The 9528-nt window shown below is 46.2% G+C and overlaps 1 protein-coding gene across 50 annotated transcripts in view; it reads left to right on the top strand.

Annotated features, from left to right (window-relative positions):
- Positions 1-707: 707 nt before the first annotated feature.
- TNNT3 (troponin T3, fast skeletal type) overlaps positions 708-9528 on the top strand; it is a 31066-nt gene continuing 22245 nt past the window's right edge. For 17 of the 50 annotated variants that reach the window (XM_042038262.1, XM_042038250.1, XM_042038251.1 and 14 more), the window contains exons 1-4: positions 710-845; positions 5586-5620; positions 6734-6747; positions 7413-7430. In XM_042038262.1, coding sequence (XP_041894196.1) covers positions 5601-5620; positions 6734-6747; positions 7413-7430 — 52 coding nt within the window. In that variant the 5' untranslated portion in view covers positions 710-845; positions 5586-5600. Of the gene's footprint in view, positions 846-5585; positions 5621-6733; positions 6748-7412; positions 7431-9063; positions 9076-9528 lie in introns of all 50 variants that reach the window. The other 33 variants (XM_042038240.1, XM_042038241.1, XM_042038236.1 and 30 more) reach the window with 7 other exon arrangements.

Here is a 9528-nt window from a genome sequence, read left to right as displayed (position 1 = left end):
TCCTTATTTAAATAATGCTTTCATATCATGCTAAGAAAGGCTTATAAACTCTTTTGCTGTGTTCCTCCTCTCTTTCTTTTTGTTCCAGGTCCCCTCAAGCCCTGGTGCGTGGCAGAGCCCTGGCAGTCTCTGAGAGGTGGGTGTGTGCCACACAGCCCTCGAGCACAGACACACTTGAGGCAACACGTGTGCTAAGTGCCTCTGCTTTCTCATGTGCCTGGGACTGCTGGTTTCAAAGAGCTTTCGACATGGGAGGTCCACAGGCCTTCCCCAAGCTCTTGCCCTGCAGCACAGCCAAAACCCTTTGCATGTGGAGGGGCGGCTGGGAAGAGCCCCTGCCCAGAGGGGAGAGTGGAAGTTGCTGCTGTGTGTTGACACTGTGAGATCCAGGGTGCCACAACCAGGTTTTTAGCAGTGATCATGCACCATGGAGCTATGGGCCCCCCTAATTTGTTTCTGAAGTGCCTTTGCCTCAGATACCCCTCTTTGAGCCCTGCCTGCCTGCCTGGTTGTAAATATAGAAACATAAGCCCTGGAGGTTTTTTTTCTCCAAACATGTCCCTCCCATCTTAGCATCATCTGTGCAATTCCTACAGCTGCTCCTATACATGGTATGACCTTTTTTTTCCCCTTCCCTTCCTTCCCCCTCCATCTCATCCCCTCCCCGCCTCATCCCAGCTCCCTTCCCTTCCCTGCCCAGCTCAGGGAGTCTGGGGCCAATCGGCTCTTCCAGACGATCAAATGTCACTATAAGTTGAGAGCTGCATCACCTTGGGACGCCTGCAGATCCCAGCCTGCCCGTCCCCTCTGACAGGGACCCTGGTGCTTCTCTCCACTCCTCCCGGGTAAGTGGGATCTCTGGCAAGGGGTGCTGCTGGGGGGGCAACACTGTGGAAGGAATGAGCCTTGGTTTGAATGGAGAAGCACCAGGGGAGGGTTGGGGTCCACAGGATCTGGGATCTGACGCAGGATTCTAAGGAAAAGGCACTTCTTCCTGGCTTTAGTTGGGCATCTCACAAGTCTCACATCACCCACAGAGGTTTGGGTGCTGTGAACTCTCAAGGATTAGTAGTGGGACAATAGATCCTTCCAAACCAACATGTGGGGCTGGAAATTAAGTGTGATCTCTAGAGGCACTCAGCAGCAGGAGAAAAGTGCTGACCTTCCCTCCCCTGTCACCCAGAGAAACGGATGGCTGAGGCAGGAGGTATGAAGGGCAGGACCATCAGGCAGCTTCTGGTGGGTGAGGAGGCTGTAGGTCTAGAGGGAGATCTGAGAAAATAAAATGTGGTCCTGGAAAACTGCCCCCTCCCACAGGAAGAAGAAAATTGTGAGTTTTTCATGGTCAGGCCAGCGAAGTGAAGGAGTCTGAAGTCATGAATATGGGGAGCATCCCATCACCACTCTGAATTTACCCCTCTCCTCCTGCCCCTCCACTCACACAGGGAATTTCTCTCACAATTTTCTCATTTTCTGTGGGAGTGGGAAGTATTCCATGACTGTATTTATGTTTCTTGGATCAGCTTCTTGCTCGCAGGTGTTGGGTATCCTACAAGGGCAGGAGGGACACCAGTACAGGTGACTCTGGTGCCAGCAATTTGGGTGAGAGCTGTGCTGCTGCTGTGGGGGAGCTCCAGTGAGGCTGTAGGCAATTGCTGGGGCAAGACCCAGGGAGGTGGTAGGGTCCCCAAGAGATGTTCGAGAGGCACCTGGGTGATAGGGTTGAGTGGTTCAGGGGTTACAGTGGTAGTGCCGCATGGACAGTTGGACTGGATCATCTTGTTGGTCTGTTCCTACCTTGATGATTCTTAGACCAAGGAAAGGCAGGGGATATAAGCTAAGTGTGGCCATTGGCTTTTGGTCCTCTGTCTCAGCCTTGATATCCCTAGAAAACCCCTTGCAGGGATCAGACAGCTGATACCACCACCCTGAAGACAAGGATAAAGCATACGTTTTGGGACAGGGATTTGGGATTTTGCTCTGTGTTAGTGGACCCTGCAGCAGTGCTTGAGTCCTGCTACTCTGTTTCAGTGTTGGAGAGAAACATGCATATGTTCATATATTTACTAATATAATATATTAATAGATATAGATAACACACGTATCGTTTAATATGATGTGTACGTATATTGAAAAATCCATGCAGTGGGTTTGCAGCAGCTACTGCTGGGAAATAGTGGCCATGTGGTGCTTGGTGGATCACAGCCCCAGTCCTTACCTGAGAGCTGTCCCTGCCAGGTCCCACAGCCCATGCATGGCCCCTTTTGTCCTGCCCCCTTTCCGTACGGCTCTTGCTACCTTGCCTACCTTGTATGGCCTGGCTTGGGAGGGGATGATTGATGGGTGGGTTATTTCCAGGGGTGGCCTGGAGGTGCAAGGCAGCCCATTCCCCCTCCCGGGTGCATTCTCAGCTGCTAAGAGGCTTCTTGGGATGTGCTGGCTCTGCTCTTTCAGCTGAGGCCAGGAGCATTTGGGGCCAAAAGGGATGTGGTATTCCTGCCCACCTGGGGCTGAGGATTGGTGTATTTGTCCTTCCAGTGACCTGCTTGGCTTGAACGAAAAGCAGAAAATAACCTTTTCTTTCACCTTTACAGGGTGAGAGCAGGCAGGAAGTTTTCTGTCTGGTGAAACTTTGCCATGTGTTTTGATTTCCTTCCAAAGGGTGGGCAGTATTAACTAATTGATTTTATTACATCCTTAAACCTCAGTCAAGACCAGAATCCATTTTTCTGCCACTATGCAAACAAAGCCCAATTATTGCCTGAAGGTGCTAACAGCCTTAATCCTGGGCTGCATTTGCTGTGTGTACAGTAATTTCCACCAAAGGGTAATCCCGAGCCAGCTGGAGACTTTCCATTGCCTTGGGGCAAACTTAATCCTAACTGCAAAAACTGCCGCTCTTAACAGATTGCTTTCTTTATTGCCTTTTGGATGTAAATATAGTCCAATTTTGCTGGCTGCTTTGATGACAGAGTTAGCTATGTGGATAGTGCTGGGCATCAAAGAACCTTTCTTGTCCTGGGTGGCTGTAGCTATGACAAGTCTGCATTTTGCCCTTGGCTTTAAGGGACCAGATGGCTTTTGAATGCCGTGAAGTGGGCAGACACCTTGTTCTTCTTGAAGCTAAACCTTTTTACCTTTCCAGTCAGGGGCAGTGGCAGTCAGCTGCTGCCTTAAATACTAGCTTTTCTTGACAGAGGGACCAAACCTGGTTGATTGTTTGGCCCTTGCAAGGCTGAAATCTGTGATCTTCTCCTGGATTTTTTTGTCCCCCCTGCCCTCTCCTGTGGGGTTCTTGCGTCTGGCTCATCTTTGTACAGAGTCTGCCAATACACTTGTTATTAGTTCATTTTATCTGGGGCCAAGAAATCCCCTCAGGGCTGGGGTCTTACAGTGTCAGGGATGCTGGCATTCTCGCTCCGCTTTTATAGCACACGGACAGATGCCATGCAAAATCCCATTCGCATTTGCAGCGCTTGGATTAACAAATATGGAAGGGGGTAGGGGAACAGCCAATGTGACAACCCTCAGCAAGATGTCCTTAGAGCTAAATTGGAGACTAGATGAGCTCATTCCAATAACTGCTAATGGAAAGCCTGATTGCAAAGACTCCCGTTGACTTCAATTGCCTTGGAAAGAACAGCGTGCGCTGCGCTACGTGCCTGCCCTGAACTGAACAGACGCTCCCTCTCTGTCTGCACACAGAGGGTTCTCTTAGTGGTATTACTCTTCTTCTTACTGGAATGAGAGAGGAGTTTAGCCCACAGCCTTTAAAAAGTCCTCGTATTTTTTTAAATCCTCCACCTTGGGAAGAAGGAAAGCTGTATTTATAAAGGCTTAATCCATGGGAGGATTGGCCATTGCCCTGAGTCTTTACAGAACATGTATTTTGGAAGAAGTCAACAGCTGGGTGTTAGGCAGGTTCCCTCCACAGGCTTTTGCCTGGAGGAGCTCTGCTGTCCTGTTGCATAAACCAACATACTGTCAAGCATTATTACTAATAGCTTGAATTATTTCTGAAGGCTGAAATGAGACTGCTAACATGCTTGCCACTGAGCAGATAGCAAATGGAAGTCTTCATCATTTCTTTTATGAAATCTAGACTGAAAAGACCAGGGGAGGGAGACCAGCAGTGTTGTAGCATTCAAGTAGTTAACAGAAGAGCAGTATGAATTGGTGAGCAGAAAACTCATTTGAAAGCTGAAATTCCTCCCAAATACAAAATTCCCCCTACTCCCCCTGCCTGGTAGGACTAGAGTCCCCAAAGTACTCCTTGGGATGGCTGTTGTACTCAAGGAGTGGGCAGCCACAGCTACAAAGTTAAAAGCAGCCTAGGACCAAGAGACCACTGAACCCAAATCTCACGTGTCCTGCCAGTAGATTACCCCTCCCATCCAGCACCTCAGGTCAGGTCATAACACAGCCACTGCTGGCACTACTTCCAGGGCAATGCTGAATTTCAGAAAGAGAATAAATGAGGAACTAGAAGAAAAAAAACATTGGCTCTTTATCTCTCCTTGCAACATGGGGGTTTTAAATCCTGTTGATGTTAATGTATGGTGCCCAAGGTCATTGCTGGGGAATGGAGAGAATCCCTTATAGGGCAGGGTTGGAGCCTGTGGGATTACTGCCTTCCTCTGAAATAGAAAGCTGCTGAGCTGCAGTTGTTCCTTTTGAACTTAAGTCAGCCCACCTGCTCCTTCAAGACATCTCTCATATATCAGCTGAATAATGAAGTCATGAAAGTTGGGGTTCGGGCCAGCAAGGAGAAGTCTGGCTTTCTAATTTAGGATCTGCTGTGGATTTGGAGAAATTTTCAGGGGCCTTTCCTCATCTTCTCCCCCGGCCTCAGGGCAGCTGATGCTTTTAGGAAAGCCAGAGTGTGTTGCATTACATAGAAATGGTTTTATCAGTGTGAACTGCCTAACTAGGCATGTGGCTGGTTTTCATCTTAAACTAATAAAACAATTATTGTTCGCTCACTCATCAGTTGTATAAACCAGACACACTTTTGGGTGCTGACAAATTATCTCTAGGTATACTGGTAGTTCCAGTTATTTTTGTAACTCTGAATGCAGCTTTGGAGCTGGCACCTTCCCACCTGTGGTAGCATGAAAGAAGGAGAAATTCCTCTAATCTCGCTGGAGCGATGGAAATGTCAGATGGGTGTGGGAGGACACCCTGGCCTTGCCCGTCTCCCTGAGCTCTGGGGATTTTGTAATTTAAAGCCAGGACTAGGCAGCTCCTGGGTCTGCCTATGGGAAGCAGCTGAGTTGATGGGATATGTCTTTCCAGATGATCTTTTTCTCCTCCTCTCCCCTTGTCCTCTGACATGGCTGGCAAAGGTTTGTGCTTCTCCCAAAACGTCAGTGTTGGTGGGGAACTGGTTGCTGTGTGGGAAAGCAGGTGCTTGGCTTTTTTTGTCCTCAAATGTCAATCCATCTGCTTCTGCCTTGGTATTTTTTATGAGGTGCACTCACTAATAATACCTTTTTTCTTCTTTTTTTTTTCCTATTTTTGTTTGTTTGTTCTGTTTGTTTTTTGTTTTGTTTGTTTTCCTTTTCTTCTCCTTCTCTTTTGTCTAGCAACTAATTGCCAACATGTCTGATACCGAGGAAGTGTAAGTAGAGAGAAAGTTGTCTGTGTGTTTATCTGCCCAGCTTAGCTCCACACAGCAGAGCGAGGGCACCCCTGCAGTTTGCTGCTCTCTGCTCAGCCTGAAGCCCCCTGAGCTAGTGAAAAAGGGACATCTTGACTTAGAGGGTCAAAGACCCCTTGTGTCCAACACAGGACATCTCCTAAACACCTCCACCCAGCTCAGCCTGCCCTCCATGGTTGTGGCACTGCACCTGGAGGAGGGGAAATAAAATCCACAGCGCAGTGGAAAAGATGCTTTCTTCCCTGGTTTAACAAATCTAGAGTAATATGGCCAAACCCAATGGGATCATTTGACACTTTTGCATCAGAAGGTACAGAAGGCAGATTTAGGGCAGTCATGGGATCAGAGGAATCATGGACAGACCTACAGTGATCACTTAGCTCTCTCAAGTTCAACTCAACTTGTATCATTCTGTCCAGCTCTTAAATATTTTTTCTGAGGATGTAATTTGGCACCTTTTTCAGGCAATCCCTAACTAACATGTCTTTCTTCTAGGATGTGGCCCCAGGGTTGCTGTGGGACTTGGGTTTCATGCAAGGGGATGGTAGAGCAGGAGAAGCTGGCAAGTGCGGGCAAGGAATGGGAGCAGACCACGAGACCTGTGTTGCTACAGGCAGGGGATAAACATTGAGCAGCACCTGTTTTATGCCAGATTTTGTTAGACAGCCCTAGGGTTCGGGGAGGCTGTAGCACATCTGGGTTGCTGTGGGCCATTGGCTGCAGGCTGGGTTGCCTGGCACGCTGGGACTGAGGGCCACTTTTATCAGCCCCTGTGCAGTGCTCGTGTGCGGGTATCATGTCAGAGCTCTGGCGTGGAGGATTATTCCTGGATATGGATCCATACATGCCTTCAGAATCAGGAGCACTATTTAAAATAAACCCAAACCCAGTTACTTTACTACTCTTAAAACCAAGTATCTCCTGGAAGAGCAGAGAAAATGGGGGAAAGAAAAAACAACAGACTTTAAACAACATTGCACTGGGTTGCTTCAGTGTATGGTTTAAAGCTTGACATCAGTACAGAGCGGGATAAATACTTATCTGGTTTCAATATCCTTTTTTCCTCTCTCACAGGGAACAAGGAGAGGGTAAGTCTTAAATCCGTTTGTAATTGCTTCTGTGCAAGCCTGCAACACTTGCTGGCTGTGTCAGCTGGTATGGTTAGACAAATCTGAAGCTTCTTTTTTGTGCTTCTGTCTGTCTGACTGTCACCAGCTTCTGGTGTTTTTACACTACCTGTAGCACCCTGGCCGTGTTCGTGCTGCGGGCAGCCTGTGGGGTTTTAGCCCCAAATTGATGCCCTGGTGGGAGGGGATGCTGCTAGTTTTTGTAGGGGCACTGCCATCTGCTGGCAATTTATTTTGAAGCTTTTGTATGTGTCATATATTCTGGTTTTAAAACATAAATCCTCACAATGTTTATAAGCAATATGCATAGAAACTTTTCTTATATTCAGAGGCACTCTCTGCTACCTTTTCCCTTCTAATGCACGTGTAACCTTGCGTTTCTGTTGCCCAAGGAAAAATTCAATACTTTATCATCTTCTTCCCCTTTTTATAACTCCTCTTTTTTATTTTCAAAGTCATTTAATCTGTTATTTGACTTGCTGATTTGCAAGTGGCCTCTCAGAAACCATCTTGCGCAGCATCCCTCTGAGCACAGAGGGCTCTGCTGTGGGTAACATTCTACTGTTGTATCAAAGCTGATGGCTGATTTGTCTGCTTTTTTTCCCCCCTCTCCCATTTCAATGCAGAGGAGTACGAAGAAGAAGGTAACAAAAAAAGTGGAACGTAATTTATCTTTCTTTGGTTCTTGGTCCTGCTTTTCTTTTGTCTACACTTCACCCTTCTCTTTGGCGCTTGCTGCTAAAGGCGATCTGAAAGACTTTATCAGTAAACCAGTTGGAAAACAAAAAAACAGTCAAGTGTTTTGGGGCTGTGATGTGCAGAGCCTTCATGTTACAGTGAAATGGCGTATTTGTATGAGGGGATGGTTATGATGTAAGCTGGGGGCTAACCTGCCCACAAACTTGGAACATTTTAGGGCAGGGACTGGTGCAGAGTGCACATAACATAGCATCGGTGAAATCCTGCCATTCTCATTTTGGCAGTGTCCACAGACTGAGCTTAAATTTTGAAATTGAAAAGAAGAGCACGTTGTCCAGCTCCTGAGGAGCAGCTGACAGGGCACTGCTGAGGATAGAAAAGGCAAGGCAGAGAACCAACTGGCAAAGATGAAGTTTCTTACCATGCCTTTAGCTGGCAAAATGGGATTTGACAAGCTGTGAGAGACAGAGTGCTGATCTGGAAAGATGGAGCATGAAAAACCCTTCTCACCCAAATTGTTTCACCTTTTGTAGGCAGCAGGGAGAAGATGCTTTTGGAGATGTACCACTGTCTTTACTGGACATTTTTGACACACTGGTTTCAGTTCAGGCAAGTGTAGCTGCCAGTTGTCATCCTTCATTTTCCCAAGGTGTCTGGAACAGAGCTAAGGGCCAAACTCTTGGAATTTCTCCCAGGATCTGCCCTTAGTGTCTAAGACATCTTTTAAGGGGTTGAAAGAAAAACCCTTTACTGGAGGTAGAATATTTGTATGTGGAGGCTGTGAAACCAGCTCGGAGACAGAGAGTTGTCCCTTTTGGGATATCCATTTTGGGGATTTAAACACAGCAGCTTTTTTTTCTTTTTTTTTTTTTTTTTTTGGCCCTGGATTCCTCCAAGTTGCTGCAACAGCCAAATTCTCATCAGTGGTGGTGGGAACAGAGGTGCAACTGTGGCCATGTTGAGAATAGTAGTTTCTGCTATAAGGTACATTATCCTTAAGTCACTATTTCCTGGGCATTGCTTCTGAAGGGACCAAGAGCTCAAAAAAAAGAAAAAAGAGACACCAAATAGGTTGTAGAGCTGCCTTCAGTCATCATCTGTCTCTCTGGTCATGCGTGGAGTGGTAGAGCCAGGAAGGGGAAAGTGTTCTTCATGCTCCATCCTTCATGTCTTGTCAAATGTCAAAAGAGCAAGCAAAGGGTGTTGCTCCTGCAGACAAGCCTTCCTTAAAGGAGAAGCATTTCTTGCCTTTCTTCTTTCTTCCCTAACTGCCTACTTTTTGTTTTCAAGTATTTAATGACTGATATGAGATTAATAGGCAGGTGACTTTCAATTTTTTTTTAATCTGCATGACTTACTCCTCTGAGGTCTCTCCTCCTTGCTCTATACTTTTGCTTGACCTTTGTGTTTCTTTCTGATGTCATTCATTTCTTTTCCATATAACTTTTCTCCATCACTTTCTAACCACCATTTTTCTCCAGGCCTTAGCTCACCCCCCAGCATCAGTTTCTAACAGTTTTCTGTTTTCATTTTCCTGCTTGCTGTTGCTTCTTGTTCCATGACACTTGCCACCTGAAGCTCAGGAAGAAGGTATGTGACATGGCTCCTGCTTTCCTTCCCTCTCAGTGTGGAGGGAGAATATGTGTGAAGACATCCAGAGCAAATGGTTCACATCCAGTGGCCAGGACTCTGTCTTGAGCCACAGACATCAATGCAATAGTGGACATTGATGTTGTTTATTGAGCTGGTAGGAAATTTGGCCTGTTTTATTTGTTTACAAAAGCCAAACCAAAACATTTATATATATGAAAGAAAATGCATCTATATATTAGAAAAAATATAATATACATACATACATAATTTTTTATATATGTGTGTGTATATGAGTATATGTATATGAAAACAAACATATATATATATATATGTTTTGTTCTACCTTTTTTACTGAACTGCTTGACTTATTTTTAGTACAATGGTGTCAAAATGAATATTATCAAGTGTAGTGGTTTGGTCCAAAATACTCATTACTGTTTATCTGCTGTG

Source organism: Corvus kubaryi, unplaced genomic scaffold (genome assembly GCF_017639235.1).
Source record: "Corvus kubaryi isolate FWS band 111438036 unplaced genomic scaffold, C.kubaryi_AGA036_p1.0 37392, whole genome shotgun sequence".
Lineage (NCBI taxonomy): Eukaryota > Metazoa > Chordata > Aves > Passeriformes > Corvidae > Corvus > Corvus kubaryi.
This window is presented reverse-complemented; position numbering and strand designations above follow the sequence as displayed.